This window comes from Choristoneura fumiferana, chromosome 17, assembly GCF_025370935.1.
Source record: "Choristoneura fumiferana chromosome 17, NRCan_CFum_1, whole genome shotgun sequence".
Taxonomy (NCBI): domain Eukaryota; kingdom Metazoa; phylum Arthropoda; class Insecta; order Lepidoptera; family Tortricidae; genus Choristoneura; species Choristoneura fumiferana.
The window spans coordinates 3,097,806-3,119,338 of record NC_133488.1 but is presented as its reverse complement, the minus strand read 5'-3'; the positions used below and the strand labels follow the sequence as shown (position 1 = coordinate 3,119,338).

Here is a 21,533-nt window from a genome sequence, read left to right as displayed (position 1 = left end):
GTTTATCTAGATAAATACTCAACTCAAAGACCGTCATCTACAAAGTCCCAGACGCTCTACCATTTAATAAAAATAAACCAACAACACGAATTCTAATCAATATTCAAATCAGCTCGAGTTCAAGCGCCAATCTTCAAAAGAAATCGAAAGATCTCTGTGTTTTCGTCGTTTGGTTCAAATGCGTTTATTCTTCGTGTTCTTTGTTGTTTTAAATATTTTCAACGACAGTTCTCCATTGTTCCTGTTTGCTTGTTTCTGGTACTGTTTATCGTAAAGGTATCTAGGATTGTTATTTTGTCTAAACGTTGCAATTTTATATTTGTTTTTTGGGTAATGCAGTAGTATTATTGCATTGCACTCTAAGCTTAACTCAGAAACCTTTATAATAGGACTATACTTCGTTTTTTAGAAATAAGGTAAACAATCTTGACGGTCTCTTTATTGAAAAACGTTGTGTTAAAAAACAGTAACTATTACTGATGCCAAAAGCATGTAAATGATCATAATGTCCTTTCTAATTTGTTATATATTTGCTGTGACTTACTTTTCAAAAGTGTTTTTTAATAAAAAGGCACTTCAAGATCGCTTACCTTCTTTCTAACTCACGGACTTTCTACATCCCCTTGCTATATTATAGTAATTTTATTATTAACTCAGGGACTTTATACATCGATCCCCTAGCTATGTTTAAGGCTGTATATTGTCAAGCTTATGGATTTTAAACTTGTATATTTTTAGTTTAATTTCTAGTCAATTATAGTAATTAATAATTATTATTATTTTTAATTTATGACGGTGGAAGCAGTCTACACTTCCACTGAACGTAGATAATAGTTAGTGTTTAGTTTTGTAACTAAGGGACCCCATACATCCCTGTATTATTATTATTTTTTTGTATTTTGTTTTATTTACTTAATGGTATACTGTAGTTTTTAAGTATTTTAGTTTTAATTATTTAATGTTGAAAAAATGACTTTCTGCTAAGTTTTTTTTGGCGCATTCTTCTTGGCAATGATAGTCTTTCCGAAAGCGCTGGTGGTAAAAGTGCCCATTGCGGCCTATTTACTTAATAAACGATTTTGATTTTGTTTTTTTCTAATGCTAAAAAAAATAAAGCATAGACTGTACCCGTAGCTTAACACACGTAAACCATTAGATCAGCAGTTGGCAGTTGTATTGAATTTCTGCAATTTTACCAAATTCCTATGGCAATCCCCTAAAATTACAGCGTGTCTTCTTTACACATCATTATATTAGATTTTGAGGTTTAGGAAGTAGCATATGGGTTATTCCAGATCACCAGCTATTTACATGCCAAATTTTATCCAAATTCGTTAAGCCACCTTAGTGTGAAGGAGTAACAAACGTACACACACACATTTTCGCATTTACGAGTAGATATAAGACAGGACAGGTTATTGTAATAAAACAACCAAAATAATCAGCAGTAATATTTTAAATTGCTTTGAATCACAATTTCGTAGTGTTTATAGATTATAATATTACAAAGGAAGATTATTCTTTGTTCAAAGTACACTTCATGCAGAGGAATCAACATCTCGTACTCCCTGAAGTCCATCTCCAAATATAAATTCTCATACAGCATTCTAATAACAATACAAGTCGCTTGTACGAAACAAAAATCTCATTCATATATACAGTGACTTAAAGTTCATAATTGGTAACTTTAATTGCTTATTATATGATCACAATCGAAACCTGGATGTCTTTTGCAGAAATTATCGTGTGTTGACAGAAACGCTAGAATTCAATCTAGAATACGTTTAGGAAACCTAAGTATCAATAAAAGATACTTCTGTATGGACAGCGACAACATAATGGAACAGCTGGGCTACTACGAAACTCGAAAACCGAAGTTCGTATCGTACCCTCCCGCTGACGCTTATATTATTTAATACGAGAGTGAGAGAGACGGTACGATACTACCTTCGATTTTCGAGTTTCGTAGTAGTCCTGCAGTTTCACACAATGTCAGCATTATTTGCACTCTTCAATACGTGAAGTAAAATACTAACGGATATAGGTACTTAATATATTTATTATTTCTCCTGACCTCAATTTTTACTTGTAAACTAGGAAATAATATTAAATTATGTGTTTTAAAAGACTATACCACATTTGTGTACTGTAATATCACCTGCTTCTATTTAGTTATTTAAGACAAGAGATCATTAATTAGTTAAGCAGGTCGTTGCAAATTGATCGATTAAATTAATAAAGTGATGCAATATAAATCACTATAAAATATTATCAGCTTCGACACGACGAGAATTTCAGGAAAGTAATTGACTATTAGAGATATTAGTATACCACATACATACTGATTATTGAATTTTGTAAAACAAGAATATTATCTACGTAACACGATCTGGGATAATTAAATCAATTCCAAATTAATGTTCAGATTACAAAGATCAAAAGGTAAATGGAAAAAAAAACTAAGTTCGTACATACTTATATTTAAAACTTTATAGAAATAGCAATCTGCCAAAAAGCGATCCTTAAGTCAATCTTAATCCTCCAAACGATTCTTAGTATCGATTCAAATACATTTTTAATTTTATCATTTTATTTGGACAATTCACATTCCTTACAAAAAGACATCCTTTCATACCTTGGTGTTTTAGAAACCTTGAAACTGGCAGTAACAATTTCTTACATTTGCTAGCTTAAAGATATTTTGCACTAACGTACCCACATGAACCCTTTCCAATCTAGGATGCTGTGCAGTAATTTAACTTTAGAAGTAGATAAAACTTTCCCACTTTTCACGCCAAATTTTACGAAGCAAAAAAGATTACCCAAGAAACAGCAAGTACGTTAGTACATTATTCTTCAATGTTTTCTAAAAAAAGCTTAATAAGACGCTTAATAACGCGTTCAACTAAACCTTACCTTTAAAAATAACATCATTAAATTTGCTATCAAATATATACGCTACAATATAAAAATTGTTTTAAGCAATAACACTACTCTCTATAATAAGGGTTGTAACCAACTTTAGCACGTTATGGATTTATAAACTAACATAGTATAGAAAATCATCAAACTTTTAGTCAATACTTGTAAAACATTCCATTAAGAAGCTGTGCTTCCTTTCAAACGACTAACATATTTCCTACAAAATTTAAACTACAAGTTACATTAATAACAAAATTTTGTTTCTAAATCAATGCCGTGAATTGTTACAACCCGTAATTTCATCGCTAATTATATTAAACAATCTAGTGATCTAGCATTTCATAAACAAAATTACAACTAATTTTAATAATACGCCGTGTCAAAATTTCACAATAAGTTATAATTTATCTAAGTGATATGCAATATATTTTAGGCAGGCTCGTTTTAAAAAGAAAAGCACAACTAACGTTTTACTAGAAAAAGGATTATTTTATCAATACCAGTAGGGACTTTCTTAGTTACTAAATATGGAACGTTAAATATGAACGTGACAAAATAATCCCTTTTACTAGTGACACTTCAATTTTCAAAATTAACATGAGCAAGCTGGCAGCGTATTCCAATAATATTTTTAAACTTTCACCTGTTTTAAAAGTAATTAACTATAGTCAAAACTTGTGTTTATATTCAATTAAATTCAATGAAGATACTCGTAATCATGTTTTTCGAAAATAATTAACATTTGCATCGTGTCTGGTTTCAAAATATTTTTCATATTACAAAATCGTTCTCCTTGAGAATCTCGCTTTCAACGCATCATCTTAATGTTTTTCATAGATGCCAGCTCATCTCTCCTGGGCAATGAAATTTGTGGAATTTCTTAGATGAAAAGAGAAAATATTTGAGATTATCGTACATTTTGCTTGCTCGTTATCACACAATATTAAATACAGCGCCTTTGGCAAACGTGATCAGAATAGTTCAAAACTACGGCCCACCATAAATGAACATTGAACCCTACTCATCTCACTAAATCTTCCCATTCCATACTTTCATTAACATTACTATCATGAATCATAGTCTTAAGAATACTTACTTTATATGAAGTTAAAATGTGTGAACAAGCTTCTTATAATTAATAATAAAAAGTATTAGTCAAACTTTAAATTTAAATTCTATGTATAGATTCCAAGATTTTTCTTTTTTTTTCATATATAAGTTGTAATTTATCTAACTATGTCTACTTCTAGTGCACTATCTTTTAGCTGTGGTCAATGACTAAGGCTTGCCGTAAATGTATTTCATTGACTACTCAAATGAATTCATCAAATAAAAAATCGGTAATATTCTCGTTTTCTGCTTCTTTTCCTTGAATATTTTTTTTTTAGTTTGTTGTTCATTGATAAATTCCATAAATGGTGAGTGCTAGTCAATGAAGCACAACGTACGGCGGCACTAGAAAGCATTCTATATATAAACTGTACTGTGACGATCGCGTGGATAATAAAATACGGTTTCTGTCTACATCTCGAGTTCCTTCCACCACAAAAATATTATTGCTTTCAGAGGTTTGCGTTATCGTTAAAAATACTTTTTTTTTTTTCGTTTTATTTTTCCCTTTTCTATTAATATCATCGGCGCTCCAGAAGCAATCGTGCACGCTATCCAAAAATATATACGCATGACCACTAGCTAAACGAACTATTTATCCGTTGTAAATCAAAATGGGAGAATAACTTTTATGGAAAATTAATACATCAAAACTTTTGGCGCAATACTATTTGAAATACTGGTTTTTGTATCCGCCATTACTACATATACATATATAAATATAACATCTTAAAATTAGCGATCCAAAAATATAAAATATACACGTTGTATTCGTGCGCCCTCGGGTGCCCCAAACCTTTCAAGCGAATCGCTCTCTTATCATCAATGTAATTTTCGCTTGTTGCCGTAATGCGACTTTTGCCATTACGCTACCAGAGGGTGCAAAAGCCGCCACAACTGGACGGTTATTCTCATTCTGCGACATTCATTATTATTATTTAAATGAAATCACTGACTTACTCCGAACAAGTTTGAAAAGTACGATTTGAAGTTAATGTTAATATTGAAATGCGAAAGACGAAGTTTACAAATTTCAACAATGTCAAGAGTAAGATAGATTTTGTCAATACTGGGTCTCTCATTAACTCTTTAAGAAAACTGATATTTATGAGGAATGAACTTACGAGGAAATTAAACTTAAACATTGATACAGATAACAACAGTAAAGATTAAAAGCAATATACTTGTAGAAATCCGATCAAAAAGAAAGAATGAATTTCATATGAAATTAAAGATGTAACCCAAACCAGAATTCGTCACCATGGCCCTGCTCAAGCAAAGCAATCATAGTCGTTCGTAACTTTTGCTTTATAAAAATACGAATCGAAAATATTTCGACGGGCGCTCGTCGACTTATGGCTAAGCTATGGTTACTCCTAAAACCTTAATCACTAAACTATATAACTACATTAAAATATCAGAGAATTCAAAAAAGGGAATATTTAGGTAGTATATTCTATATTTAAATGGTGCACAACCTTATTTTTTCATGAACGCTTGACAAAAATCGCGTTTAGCTTTTAAGGGAGTTAAATCAAATACTATTTAATGAATTAATGGTAGCTAGCTATCTACCAAATTAGAATTGAGTGAATTTCAAAATATTGAGGTGATTTTAAAAGAGGAACTAGGGGCAAGAGATCAGTGTAAACTTAACAAAAGTATAATAATTGTCTATGTAGATGATAATAATTTCGGGTTAAATAACCAAATGTTGGAACGAAAGGACATGGTAGGTTGTAATGAATTTATCGTCGAAGATAAGCATTCGCAAAAGTTTAGATCTAATCTACCGGAATGTTAAGAATGCATAGATTGTGTTCGATGATATCTAAGGCTTTATTAACTGCGTAGACTAAAAGAGATTTAACCTATTTAGGCTGGAATGAAACCTAAAGGTAAATTTCGACCAATAGTCAAACTAACTGCGTAATTACTTTTTATTTTTCTTAAATACGATAAAATCTCAAAATACTCACAGCTCATCGGGTTTATTGTATTAATCGCTAGGTGCAACTACTTTATAAGAACAGTGGCTTTTAATAATTTGAATTTGTACTTAGCCTACACATTTTTTTTGACTCCATGACGCAAATATTCAACATGAAGTCAAGAATTCAAATTGTGAAGATTTAGAAATAAAAATGAAAACAATCAAAGAGAAGGGTGCAACTAGAACTTGCACGAAACATAATTTCAAAAAATTCAAAATAACTGTAAGCGCGGTAAGTACTTCCCAATTTTTTATGAAAAATTAGCCAATACACTCATGACCTAAGTAAATTACTATTACGTTCAATTTAGAGTTTTCAAAAATATGATTCCTAAACAAATGTCTCAAAAATACCTTATGAAAATATAATACCAATACGATAAAATTTATACTAAATATAACCCTGTCTATGACCTGAAGAGTTTAAAAGGAACAAAAATCGAAATCCAAACTCTGAACAAGTCATTATTATAGGATAATTGGGTTACTTCGTTTTAGTAACTAATCATAACAACAACGAAGACAGAACTGGTTGCAAGATTTTCTTTAGTTTCTTATAACAATTACTATCATTGTAGAGGGAATGGTTAAAATTTCAAAAGACAAGGCCTAAAGTCTTTCACAACTCTGAGAAGAAACCTGTTTTAAAATTGATTCGGTTGATGACATAAATGATAATTTAAATGAAGGCAGTGATATAACGCCAGAAATAGATATTTAAAGTAAAACTGCCCGTAGAGATGGTTCAGTTGAAGTAAAAGTGATCTATTCTAAGGTGATAACACCGAAATTAATCGTTTTGAACAGAAACACGACGTGGCGGTATATCATAGGTCAGGTCACATTTTAAACAGAAGCTCAAGTAGCAGGTCGTCGTCAGCATCCATTGGCGATTGGGGTGCTAAGTAGTTTATCACCCTATGGACAAATAATTTGATATTAATTTTTACAAATACAACCGAAGAACAAAATTTTAATTTTAATTAACATTTGAATGCGAGTGATTTTAAATATCATAAAACTAAAAAAATAGACGGTTCAATTTACATAAAAAAACTACGATTCAATTCACATGAAAAACCATGAAACGGTGTTCAGTTAAACGAATCCACTATTGATAAAAAAAAACTTAACACTATACACCTGGCAGGCTTCAAGAGTGATTCATTAATACGAAACAAGGTTACCTATTGGGCGTGCGTATATTGGTGGTGTGCTGCAGAAAGCTTTGGTGGGCATCCGGCGACCGCAGGACCACCTTCCCGTTTTCTGCTCGTGCGTTCTGCAACCTGACAGGGGGCAATGCAATTTAGACCCTATAAATAAAAAATAAAACGCAAAACACACACAGGACAACAGTGGGCCAGCTCGTGATGGCGGCGGGCCTATTTACGTGGCTTTATGAACAACATTACACAGCGGCACCCGCTCACGACCCGCCCCGCGCCCATTATCAGTGTGATATTGTTCATAATAATACACAGCCACGTAAATAGGCCCGCCGCACTCCCAACCCGCCCCGCTTCCGACCCGCTGCCAACCTGTGTGTATTTTGCGCTTAAAACCATGTTCATAATTGCAGGAAAGACCTGCAAATTGTAATTATTACATTGAAAGGCTGTAAAGCGAATTAGTTTAAAATGGTAGGTATATCGGGCGCCACAATGGTACGAGTAACGCAACTTACACTTTCTTGCGATGTCAACTTTGCCTTCAATGTGGGCAAAATATCTAATTATGTCACAGTTTAGACGAAGATTTTATTTACTAAAAAATATCTATTAACAACAATAGTTTCTTTCGATAAGTTACCACTGTTGACACTTACGTTGGTTGAGAATTCTTCCCAAGTACTAGCAGCGTGAAATTAAACATATTGTTTTAAATTAAAAATGCTGAGGATTAAATATTTATCTTAACGGCTACGACAAATACAATAATAGAAATAGCAAATATAGAGGTACTAAGTATATTGATCAAAAGCAACACAATGAATAGACGACTTCAAAAAATATTTGACTTTCAAAGTAAAATAGAACGACAGCAAAAAAAAAACTAGTTAGTATAACTCAAACACGACTAGAACAATCGAAATAATACAGACTAAAACCACAATTTGTTAAACTCTTAAACACAAAGAAAACATCTCAAAGTTAATAACAGTGGGAATTCTGTTGGAGTAAATACTAAGACGTTTTAATGGCTTATAATAAAATAGCTGTGTATTAATAAATCCAATACAAGAAAGGGATGAAGTTATGAAACTCCATTGTTTTGGAGATTAACTCAAATCTAGAGTTACGCCGAAAGTTTCGGGATTAAACGGTCTTAGCAAAAATAATATAAACGATCAATTTTATATTCACTCCATAAAGAAATATTTCGTTAAGAAGAAAAAAATACGAAAGATGAATTAAAAGTTAACATACAAAATTGTTGCCAAATTTTAACATTTTACGTCACAAATGAGATAGTTACGGGCTAGTAACTGACTGTTTACGAGACTGTATGAATTATATCTTAGTTAATCGCTAAGGCTTGTTTGGACTAGGCTTATCTTATCTTATCTTATCCTTAGGGGTCCTTGCGGATACACTTCGACCCGTAGGGATCTTTTGTGTAATTACCCCTCCTTCGCACTTACTCTAGTAATTTAGTAGCTAAACGTGTCTGAACACCTAAAAATTAGTCGAGCAAATTAGTAAGCAATTTAGTCGAGTCAATCCATTTAACTCTATTTTTTTTTTGTAGTTTGGTAGTGAGTAGCACCCCCCACCACGCGTCCGTGCTTACTCGGCCGCTGGCTAAACAAGTCCGAACCTGTCGATTTAGTAGAGTTCATTAGTTGTCGTGAAAATGTCGTTCCGCTGGAGCGAGAAAACCACTTTAATACTAGACTGTAATGCGATCGATTTTTAGGCAGTAGCGAATAGTTTAACTACTAAATTACTCGCTACAAGACTAAAATACTAGCCTAGTCCGAACAAGCCTTTAATAGTACATTGTGTCTTAAGGGCGGTAAATAAGGAATTACGAACAAGAGTCTATTAGAAGCCCGAAGTCGAAGACTGAGGGCTTTAATGAGTCGATGTTCGTAATTCTAGTACCGCCCGTGCGACATACAATGTTGTTCATCACATTTGCGAGTAAAATTTTATATTTCTAAAAGAAAAAATATAATTCTTCCAAATATTGGCGTTAGCTTAGGCTGCGCTTTTGGCAGCGCCGCCCTCCCCCTCCCTCAGCATGTACCTGAGCCGCGTGTGCATGTGGTCCTGCTGCTGCACCATGCGCAGCACCATCAGTACGGGCACGGACTCATTTACCGACCTTGGGCTTCATGACAAGAAAAATTGTACGCGCAATGACTCATTTACCGACCACGGGTTTCATGACAAGCACATGAAGGTCGAGGGTTTTATTTGGGGCGTTGCAACCAAGCTAGCCTGCATGTTTCGACGCTGTTTACGAGCAAGTGTGATGAAAAAACTAAAATAACACTTTGGGTATTGAAGATTTGTGTGGCTTTATATGCGAAGGACCTTAGTATTTTTATCATTGTTAACCCAGCCTATATCTTAAGCCCCACTACTGGGTACAAGCCTTCCTTTCATAGTGTGAGGGTCGCCACGCGAGCCTAGTTTGGATTGGGTACTTCACACACACATACCACAGAATTCGCAGGTGTGTGCAGGTTTCCTCGCGATGTTTCCCTTCACCTCAAAGCTCGTAAATCATAAACTTCAAATGCAAATGCCATTTTGTACATGAGTTTCGAAAAACTGAGAGGTGCTAGTGAACCAGGAATGAAACCTCGATCTTCTGCTTTAGAGGCCATACGTCAAACCATTAGGTTGCCACGGACCTTAAGAGTGCTTAATTTAAATTAAGTACCTATTAGAAAAAACTAAACGCTGCGATGACTTAAGACAACATGACGACGATAAAAAAAAGTTTGTAACTAAGACAAAGCTGTTCATTGTTTGAACATTGATTTTTCGAATATAACAAAGGCTAACTACTGAGAAGAAATTTAATCCCGGTTGGGGACTCCGATAATTTCCGGGGATTCTTTAAGCTCGTGACAATAAAGTCTTCTGGGATAATTAAATTGGCATTCTTATAAAAGAAAAGTCAACGACCTAAGTAAGTTTCAATGAAGATTAAGGCGATAAAAGGTCGAATAGATTATGATTTTGGTGTAAGTAGTATTTTTTAAACATTGTATTTGCATAAGCACAATAGACCTCTCACAAAATTGAAGTTAGCTTCATCTAGTCCTCATCACCATGATGATCAAAGTATATATAACCACGGGCCAAATTTTATAAAAAATCGAGTGAAAAACTTAGTGTTCATTAGACAATTGAAACTATTTCTTATTAATAAATGTTACTATAACTTAAACGATTTTTTAATGAAAAATTTCAATGAACGTTTGTACTCTAAATTTTAATGTAGATTAAGGGCCCGGGCCCACTTAGCGTCTTTCGAGCGTCGTCGTCTAGTAAACGCCCGCGCAGCGCCGACTTAACGTTCACGTTGCGGCGCCTCGACGTCAGGTGGCGACTGACAGATCGGCGTCTAGCCAGCGCCAGCCAGCACAGCGCCGCTCCCCCGGGACTCGTCGACGCGTCTGTCCCCACCTCAATTAAAGTCAGTCATAGCTACAGATAACACATCATTTCGGAAATGCAGTCATCGCCAAGAGACGAGTTTGATACTCAACTTTTTATATAAGAAATACAAAACCGTCCTGTAATATGGGATTGTCTAAAAGAGATTACAGTGTTCGTGTTCTTAAAGGAAAGCCTTGGGAAGAGATATGCAATTTATTTATCCCACAGTTTTCACACTGAACGAATTCAGAACGTAATGTGTATTCTCTTTGGCGCTAATGTTTCAACTGGGGCTGTTGAAATGCGGTGGATTGCGTCGCGGCGCCGCAACGTGAACGTTGCGTCGGCGCTGCGCGGGCGTTTACTAGACGACGACGCTCGAATGACGCTATATGGGCCCGGACCCTAAGTAAGTTGCCATGTTTAGTCATCCTCATATGATGCTGTGCCCTTGCAGGGCGTCACATGTTACCCGTTACCCTGCTGTTTGTACTACCTGTCTAATGTTATGTGATTTTCAATAAATAATTTTGAATATTAATTTGAATTGAAACCGTAGGTAGTTATTGTTCTTTAGGTCCATATTTTATGCGGTCGACGTCGAGGAATGTGTTTTTCATTAACCAATAAAATCGCTTCATTTACCTATCTTCACACAGCATAACTCTAGTGGAAACAGCTGAGCGGAGCGAGGCGATTCTATTGGTTCATGAAAAGCACATTTCTCGCAACGCATCCCTCGTAGCGGTCTCAACGAAGGCTAAGACGCTGTCCTTTGCGCATTTGTTTTTTAAGCAATTAGTTATTCATGTGGCTGGTGCATAATGAGAGGCATTAAAGTACGAGTGTGGTTTTATGAAACGAGCCGAAGGCGAGTTTCATAATAAGATCACACGAGTGTTTTAATGCCTAATTATGTATAGCCGCATACATAACTTTATCTACATGCATATCATAAGTTTTCTATAATATGTTCAGATATCGATACCTCCTACGTATACTGGTACAAGTGACAAATTTCTGATTTTTAGTTTTTTGCAATTTTGTGATTAATATTTCCTTCTTTACCTACCACAAAAAATTTGCACGGATATTCCTATTAGTTTTGGAAATAAAGTGACGTATATGAATGCATCTAACACCGTTTTGTTAATCGGTACAACGTATACTGAGGCAACCGACATGCACCACTATACGCGGCACCGATATTGTCGCGGGGCCGGGGAAGTCCAGTGTAACTGGCAGTTGCCTCAGTGTACGCGCTAGCCGTCGCTGCGTGCGGACCGTTTAAACTGTTCTACGAACACATAATTTGATAGTATATATATAAAAAAACATGTTTTGGTCTGACAATTGCGGAGGGCAAGACCACAATAGCCGTATTTCTCATAGACAGTCATGGAAACTAAATCCAATGTGAAACCTTTTCGTGATCTATTTCGCTATGATTTCTTTGGCAAATGTATGGGATGTCAACATAACATTGGTAGTACAACGGTTTCACCCCAGTACCAGTACGTGATTCAGTTTCCTCGGCTATACCTACATGTACGCGTGCTATAAATATAACATTGCAGTATTACATTGCATTCTGGTAGTTGAGCATCCCCAAAAAGAAGGCGAAGGCATGCATGCTTTAATTAAAATGAGAACAGTAAATTTCAATATACCTACAGGTTGATAAAAAAATCCTGTACTATACTGTAACCCATATTAGGGCTACTGATTACTAATACGATATAAGTGGGAAAACATCGAAATTAGAAAGTCTTCTTGCGACTCCACTTCCATGCAAAACTTTTTTTTTCGAATCACAGTATTTTTCTACTTGGATCATATTAGTAATTAGTAGCCCTAATGTGGTTTAAAGTATAGTACAGGTTTTTAATAACCCCCTATACACATTTTTTTATACACACCTAAGAAATGGTACCTGGCTATGTATATGGCGAAAACGGGTAAACCGTATGAAGTTATAGAAGTTTCCCAAGACTCAGAAACAGACACAAAATTTAAATCTATTGTCAAGAAGACATTAATATATAAGGCGTATTATTAAAATTAATGATTATATCATGGATAGGGAAATTTGGAAATAATTCCGATCCGCATTGGCGAGTGCTTACTCCAAATAGCGAATTGAGAACTGTTTTAAATATGTAGTTGTGCTAAATACTTGTGATGTATAGATATCACTAAAATATGATTGTAAATCTGTTTACAAAATATACCTAGGTTTATTGCCAGACTCTTCTCAACAGAGGTTTTTTCGAACCGGTGGTAGATTTTTTTGACATTCATAAGTGCTTGTTACAATCTAAATTGAATAAAGATATTTTGACTTTAACTCAATATTTCATGTCAAAACTTGGCTTAAGCAAAGTGTGTGCTAATCAGACTCGCGCACGAAGGGTTCCATACCATCTATACAACTTCATTAGGATTAGCAAAAAAATGGCAAAAAAATACATTTGTTGTATGGGGGCCCCTTAAATATTTATTCTGTTCTATTTTTTGTTATATATATATTATATCGACTACAGTTATACATAATCTGTGAAAATTTCAACTGTCTAACTATCATGGTTCATGAGATACAGCCTGGTGACAGACGGACGGACAGCGAAGTAGTATATAGAAGTAGGGTTTCCGTTTATACCCTTTGGGTACGGAACCCTGAAGAGGCACAAAAAGCTAATCCGTTATGTGGATACAAATGGGTGCGATGCGATATATGTATCACATGAGGAATCTTTCACAATAAAATACGAGTACACATTTGAACAGGAATACGAATCCATTGAATGTGCTTCCATTAATTTAAAGCACTTAATACAATTACTTTTCTTAATAAAACCATTTATATTTCAAGTGAGGTTTTTTATAAAGGTATATTTCTGTATTTTGTATAGCACGTTTAAAGCATTACTAGCGGTATATTGGTACAAGTGGCATGCTAATGTTAGCGTATATTGATGCAAGTGATAAAAACGTTTATAAATCAATAGATGAAGGTAAAAGAGCATCTGTTTTATTGTTCATTGCAAGCCATATAAGTATTTCATCTAAAAATTCATATACAATATAAAAATATCGTTAGATCAGTAATCTACGCATTACGCCGTATACTGGAGCAAGTGGTAATTAGCTCAGTATACCGCACAACTACAAGATGTAAAATACGCGTATAGTAGTGTATCTGCAATTTTTTCAAAAACTATAGGAAATTTCAAAATTCCATGAATACAGGTAGAAAGCAAATATTTTCTTTGGAACCAATGCAAAATTTTGAAAAGTTATATCATCAAATGAGAAAGTTACAGGTTTTGGAACCTTTGAACAGCTCTCCTGTAAATTTATGATTATGCACTTGTACCAGTATACGTAGGAGGTGTCGATATGGCCTGTATTTTTAAGTTAGTGTTACTGATAACTAGTTTGAAGTACCTACCAAAGCTTAAATAAAACAGATAATAAAAAACTAAAGTTTTGTTTATAATAATAATTATTATCTACATGCATGTCATAAGTTATCTACAATATGTACAGATATGCATTGTTAAAAAAAGTATTACCGATACTTTAATGTAAACATTATGATGCACTGTACTTTAATGTGAACATTAATATGCACCCGCAGATACCAGGTTTCTTAATAAAGGCCATTTGATAGTCGTTTCTGAACATAGGTATAATAGGGAAGTTATGATATGCATGTAGATAAAGTTTATTTTGGTATAGTTTTTTAGAAACACAATCGCTTGAAACGGATTAATGGTTTGTCTTTGGAACGTAGAATAAACCAGAAACTGTGTACACGCCTGCTATTGAAGCCAAAAAGCTCACACGGAGCAACATACTCGTATTACACTGAAAATCAATGCGATTCTCAAATTCCCATGGGAGTTAAATGAACTCCCGATTTTTTAATTCAACTATCAGATTTAATAGTTTACGAAAGCAAAGGCGCGTGTAAAGACTAGTCTAAAATACTTCGCAGTTCCTGAAAGATAAATAAAACATTAAATCGGACCGGAAAAATGAAACCGTCGTCCAGTTACATGAATGGAGTTTTGTTGAAATGTGCTCAAAATGACCATGAATAAAACAGAAAAGGTTTCTGCAAACGATGGGCCATTATTAAAATGATTGACAATGTCTATCGATAAGAGAGCCTGTGGCATAAAGGAATTTCTTACAAAGGCAGTGGACATCTTGGAAGAAATAATACTGGAGTTTAAAAGGGTTCTGCGGAACTGAGTATGTTCTCACACAACGGTTCCGTATGTTGTCAAGTAGGAAGGTTTTTCCCCTTATTAGGGCCCCGTATCTCAGTCGGCAAAAACAGAACTCTTATATGATCACTTTGTCCGTCATCGTCGTCCGTCGTGTTTGTTCCCTTTATCTGTCAATCCTTAAATAACTTTTGTTTAATATCATTTGGTATTTTTATTGTATGTGATTATTTACGCAAGCGCAAAGCGCGTCCAGAATCTAATGGCAATCTGGTCCACTCCCGCCCGGCCCTACGCTTGACAACAAGCCAACCTCGTACGACGAAACTCACTACGCGCGAGGATAAGTGACGCCCGTCGTACAGTTTGCGACAATTTCGCGACAGTCGCTATCCCAAGACGTTTCCATAATACCTCTATTTATCAACGCTGGGTTTATACCCTTACATCTGAGTGAGAGACACCCTTGTCTCTGACAATAGGGCGTTCAATTCAAAGTTCGACTCTACTCACAAAAACTTACTACTTTAGAGAGCTAGATCATTTATTGATCCTTAAAGTTTAATCGTTAAATCAGTGTATCGGACATAGCGGCGTTATCGCTGTATCTTTGTACGGGGGCTTTTAAATATTTTTTCACATTTATTTGACATCTCTAAGAGAAACATTTATCAATTACCGTCATTTTAGTATTGTATTGCATACATTGAAAATTACATTTAATTTGTGTGAAAAAATTAGATTAACCGTGCTCATATTTTTAAAACAAAAGTAGTTCAGTTATGCAAGTTTAGACAAAGTTTAAACAAAAAAGCCCCACGAACATACACCCTGTAGACAGTACTCTGGTGTGCAATAAAAATCAACATCATAATACTGCAGCAAAGCCTATCTAATAAACGAAATCAGCGAACAAAAGATCAAGCTAGAACATCATTTTATTACAGTGCGGACCCCCAACATGCGAGCATTGTCCAATGGAGCCTACTGTAACATAATACCCCAGAGCGATTCATAAAGGCTTTCGCCCTTTTCAAACGCCATAATGAAGTTGATATTGGAACCCTTTATTACTCCTAAAGGGATTCCGAATAAATACTTTTGCTGGAGTTATTGTGAAATATTAGGCTCAATTGGGGGACGATTATTTTTGGAATCGAATTGACGGACTGTTTATGAAATAGAAATCTAGTCTCTTGGCAAACGTTAAGATACCTACATACAACATATACTTTTCCGCTTGCGGTATACGAAAGTTTGTGCTAGAGTTACACAGTGTGTTACTGGCAGCCAGGCTTTTTAAAGGGTGGTTAAAGTAACGGAGTTCTGTAAGTTAACCATGACATTAATTTAATTAATAAACTAAAATCAGACGTTAATTTTCTGCTGGAAATTATAATTTTGTTAGAAAGTTAACAAAGTCTGAATTTCAGTTCATCAATTAAATTAATGTCATACGTTACGTCAGAAATACGTTACTTTAACCTCCATTAAAAAAAGCATGGCTGCCGGTAACACACTGTCCATAGATGTTATTTATTTATATTTAAGCATTTATATTGATCTACGAGTATTAAAGTATGAATTTAAGTACCCTGCATAATCATAATCACAAGCACCAATATTTGACACAAAAACCGTGCACAAATATCTGATAGGTACGATTCTATTTAGAGAATCAAATTCAAATTCAAATGATTTATTCAGTAAATAGGCCGCAATGAGCACTTTTACACGTCATTCTTTAAACTACCAGCGCTTTCGGAAAGACCATCATTGCCAAGAAGAATGCGCCGCAAGAAACTTGGCAGAAAGTCATTTTTTCATAATAATATAATTACAAATAAAATACAAAAATATAATAATAATAAAAATACAGGGATGTATGGGGTCCCTTAGTTACAATAATAAACACTAACTATATCTAAACTATATCTACGTTCAGTGGAAGTGTACAATGCTTCCACCGTCATAAATTTTAAAATAAAATAAATCATCGGTAGATTGTGACATATTTTTTTTACTATGTTACATATACAAAGGCTAATTTATTATTTTGAGGGATCTTTACCGGCCAACTTTCGAGTGGATTAGAGGAGCAGCACCTGGGTGACCGAGCTTTGCTTAGAGTTGTTTATGTTAAATCATTTTTTTTAGAAGATACGTATTTGAATAATACTTAAAAAAAGTAAAATGTGAACTGAATAAAAGTCTAGGCCACCTATTGCTTACCTTAGTAAATCTCTATGTATATACCTGTGTTTTCTGTACTGCTTACCATGTGTTGGTGTGCAATAAAGAGTCATTGTATTTTATTGTATTGCAACTCCAGTTTACAAGTCAAACACTACCCCGCTACACCACCATAGAAACAAACAAACACACATATTTTACTTCTTTATTTATTCATCATCTCAGCCTATATACGTCCCACTGCTGGGCACAGGCCTCCTCTCAGAACAAGAGGGCTTGGGCTATAGTTCCCACGCGGGCCCAGTGCGGATTGGGAACTTCACACGCACCATTGAATTGTTTCGCAGGTTTGTGCAGGTTTCCTCACGATGTTTTCCTTCACCGCAAAGCTCGTGGTAAATTTCAAATGTAATTCCGCACATGAATTTGGAAAAACTCAGAGGTGCAAGCCGGGGTTTGTACCCACGACCCTCTGTTTGAGAGGCGATAGGTCAAACCACTAGGCCACCACGGCTTCCTTCCTTTATTTATTACTTCACCTTGATATAGACAACATAGAAGTTTAGATTGTTACAACCTTCGTCTGAAATGATGATCTGAATTTGAATTAATCTGGTATACATATTTTTTGCAATTTCGCGGTGTCACATTTTTTTTATCTACGTTGACGACCTTGTTGCATTTTTGGAAGTGGGTTAAGAGGCGTATTTATCCTTGGGCCAAGGGAGCCATGGCCCGGGGCGGCAAACTGCGAGGGGCGGCCAGGAAAAGCCTACAATAGGTATTGCAGGATTTTTTCTGAAATAAAATACTTTTTCATATCTCCTGTTCGGAAAGTTGTCAATGGCAAGTGGTCAGGTCGAAAAGGTACCGTTGGAGGTTGGATATAAGTAAATTTAATTTACTGAATACTGAAATTCAATTTAATATTATTCTCATTTTTTGTACTATTTTACTTTCCTCACACTCGAAATGAAAAGTAGTGTCTAACTCGGGTGAAATTACCCATTTCACCTCAGATATATTTCTGGCGCTCGGACGAAGCTCACTTTCCACCCTTGGTTATCAATCTAATATATATCGTCACTTAATGGGGCGGCAAAGCTTCCAAGTCCCGAAATACGCCTCTTCGTCCGTTGACTGATGCATGTTTTGCAATCGCAACTAACATTTTTATCTGTCAAAACTGTATCCAATGGCAGTCGAAAAAGACATTGAATATGATGGTTATAATCAAACACTTTAATCAATTATGGCTTCCTAAGAATGGCTTCTAATCACGAAACGAGTCTGACTTTTTTAAAAAAGTATCTACTTATTTAGTTGAAATCGTTTAACAAAACATATTCTTACAATTATGTACATAGACAAATTTATTTTCCTAAATGGTTCTTATATCGCATGTTGAGACAGAGGGTCTTACTGTTTCTACCGAAAGCTCGACTTAAACACACAACTCGCAGCCCCTACTTTATGTGTATAAAGCTATACAACAAACTTCCCAAAGACATAAAGGAACTCCCCATTAAAATATTTAAGAAAAAACTATATGCTTGGCTCTGGGAACTGTGTGTTTATTCTATAAAAGATTTTTTGAACATGAAGCCCAAAAACGAGTAAACTTAGTTTTAACTTTTAGATTAAGTGATCGCTTTATTTTGCTTCATAAGTTTCACAGCTGAACAAAATCAAGTGGTTTTTATTGTTTGCATGCTTACTCAAGCCGAATTTGGCGCACAGTGAATAACATGTATTATGTACCATCTTGTATGTACCCATTTTCTGCAATAAACTTTATCTTATCTTATGACTTTCTGGAGAGCTGGGTCAAGCTAAAATGTCAAACAAATATATTTAATACACGGGTACGAGTCTAATAAACACAAGGTATCCGGAAACCTTTGATATTCCTTAATGACGCAGAAAAAGAAATAGATAGTACAGGATTTTTTTTTGTCTTAACGATTGGTATTTCATCATGGTTATCATTTTTTGCTGTCATTACATATTTTTTCCTTGGCTGTTTGAGAAAAAACACTGCTTTCGATTGCCGATTTTCGATTATTAAAACCGACATATTTATTGAGTTTACTTACTTGATTTTAGACTGCCTCATGAACTGTTGAATCTTCCTAGCTGCTTGATTTTGTCGCCTCTGAGAATAAGTCCTCCTGGAAGAGAAACCCAATGTAAAATCGAATGTTCTATTTTTAACAGTTAATAAAATTAATCCCTAATCAAATTTATTAAAATTAATCCCTAATACACACCCACCCGAAGACTATTTTAATAAGCCCAAACACGGCTAGGTTAAGGTAACTTTGTTTTGTTTTGGAGTTCTAGAACTAGCTACCGGCTCCATCATCAGATCAACTTGATGATACCATATTATTATACTGTCATCAGAGCTACGCATGATTACCAAGTTTCATGGCAATACCTAGCATAAATAATATGAAGTTGAAAAAGAAGTCCAAGTAGGTATGTATAGTTACAAGTGAAGCTAGTAGCAGCAGTGACAGCTATAATATATGCAGTAGAAGAACAGCTAACTATTGGGGGTGAAAAGTCCTCGAGTGGCGACCACAAACCGGAAGACGAAGCGTAAGCAGGCTTCCCACAAGGTGATCTGATGACATCGCGAGATTTGCATTCTAAGGTGTAGGCCTTTGTACCAGTAGACGTCTTGCGGCTGATGATGAAGGTAATAAAACCATGGGTGAAGCAAACCTACTTGATGGTAGCATTGGACTGATGCACGGCCAGCCGACGCTCACGGTGGGAGCGGTACCCGCGTTGGATCACTGTGGCGGCGCAGTGCATCTGCTTCAGGTATGCGAACTGGGGGAACAAACAAAATCATGACGGAACCTGAGTTAACTGAAATATAAAAGCGGAAAAGAAAATGATTAAACTTTCGGTCACTAACTGCGAGAAATCAGTAATGGCAGAAAATTACTAAGTTCATAGCACAGATGTTATGATATGACTTGATTTAATTAACTTTCTTCTAGCTTCTCAAAATCGAACGTTACATAGCTTATTCTCCAAGTTTTTTTTTTTGTTAGTCTTGTATTAGTTACATTTAGGATTCGATGGATGGCGTTTTTTTTAACTAAATTTCTACAAGAATACACATCTATCGACGCAGAATCGGCAAAAGCCGATAGAAAAAACCTTTATGTCTACGCAATAAGACTTTTTAACCATCCCTTTTTAGCTCTTATTGCGTGGACGAAATAGCAGATTGTTCAACAAGGGAGGAAAAGACCCAATATCATACAAGATAAGTTGGCACCCGACCATAGCGAGGGTGCCAATATTTCGAGTGTGATATTGGTGTTTTTCCCGAGTTAAACACTCAGCTTTTCATTTCGACTACAAGGAAAGTAAAAAAATGTACATATGTAAAATGAAAAAAAAATTATCGAATTAAAAAAACTAAAATGAATAGAAAAAAAATTACAAATCATAAAAGAGAATGTCACATTTTTTTTAAGTATGGATCGAAGGTTAATGTGGTCATTTAAAAAAACATTTGACTTTAATGAATTTATTGTTAAGCAATAATTAATTTAACAAAATTTAAAATGTTCAAAATAATGATTAGAGACAAAAAGTAGATAAAATATGAATTTTAGTAAATATATTTCTAAAATTAGTAAGTTATCATTATCAAATTGAACCAAGGATTTAAGCTGTACAAAGGTAGGCTGTGTGGACATATACCATTGTTATTTACCTATCGATTTTTTTTTCTTAACAATTTTTTAACTTTTTTTGTTTTATATGTATGCATATAAGAAACTAATGAAAATAATTTAATGATATTTGACGACTTAGCATTATAAAATTTGTAATATGACTAATAAAGAAAAAAAAACTCAATAATTATACCATGTATCCGTAGAGGCTGAATACAGTGTTCCATTGACATCCAATGCCTTTTTATTTTTTAATTTATATCTACCCTTGGGAAGAATGTATAGTTTTTCTTTCCTGTTGTTAGATATGATTTGCCTCACTTTCAAAGTATGAGAGATGAAAAGCTTTTTCTATCGGCTTTGGCTTTGTCGATTCCGCGTCGATACATGTGGGGAGACCCTAAGGATCTCTGAACAGACTGCGCGGGCGCTCGCTACTAGTCGCTTCGGTAGATTTTGCTTTTGGTTCTTTTGGTCAAATTTGACTTTCATTTAATTTTGATTATTCTTATCAGAACAATTAGACGTCAATCAAAATTACCTGTTTGTACCGCCTGTAGCAGTTTTGTATGGTGATAGCAGCGGCGGCGGCACGACGCTGTAGCTGTCTCCCTCGGTACTGCCGGTACGCTTTCTGGATTGTGATGGCGGCTGAATACAGCTCGCGTTGCTCTCGATCTATGAGCAGAAAAGTTTCGTATTCTGCCTATTGTGTGACTGTATTTTTACTTCAAATCCATGTTAGTTTTGTAAGTTT

General features: G+C 34.9%; 1 protein-coding gene across 5 annotated transcripts in view; it reads right to left on the bottom strand.

Annotated features, from left to right (window-relative positions):
• Positions 1 to 1,436: 1,436 nt before the first annotated feature.
• Camta (Calmodulin-binding transcription activator) overlaps positions 1,437 to 21,533 on the bottom strand; it is a 176,028-nt gene continuing 155,931 nt past the window's right edge. For 4 of the 5 annotated variants that reach the window (XM_074100862.1, XM_074100866.1, XM_074100863.1 and 1 more), the window contains 5 exons: positions 21,318 to 21,454; positions 19,807 to 19,913; positions 19,169 to 19,243; positions 7,213 to 7,314; positions 1,437 to 6,943 (listed from right to left, as the gene is read on the bottom strand). In XM_074100862.1, coding sequence (XP_073956963.1) covers positions 6,865 to 6,943; positions 7,213 to 7,314; positions 19,169 to 19,243; positions 19,807 to 19,913; positions 21,318 to 21,454 — 500 coding nt within the window. In that variant the 3' untranslated portion in view covers positions 1,437 to 6,864. Of the gene's footprint in view, positions 6,944 to 7,212; positions 7,315 to 7,853; positions 7,879 to 19,168; positions 19,244 to 19,806; positions 19,914 to 21,317; positions 21,455 to 21,533 lie in introns of all 5 variants that reach the window. The other variant, XM_074100865.1, reaches the window with a different exon arrangement.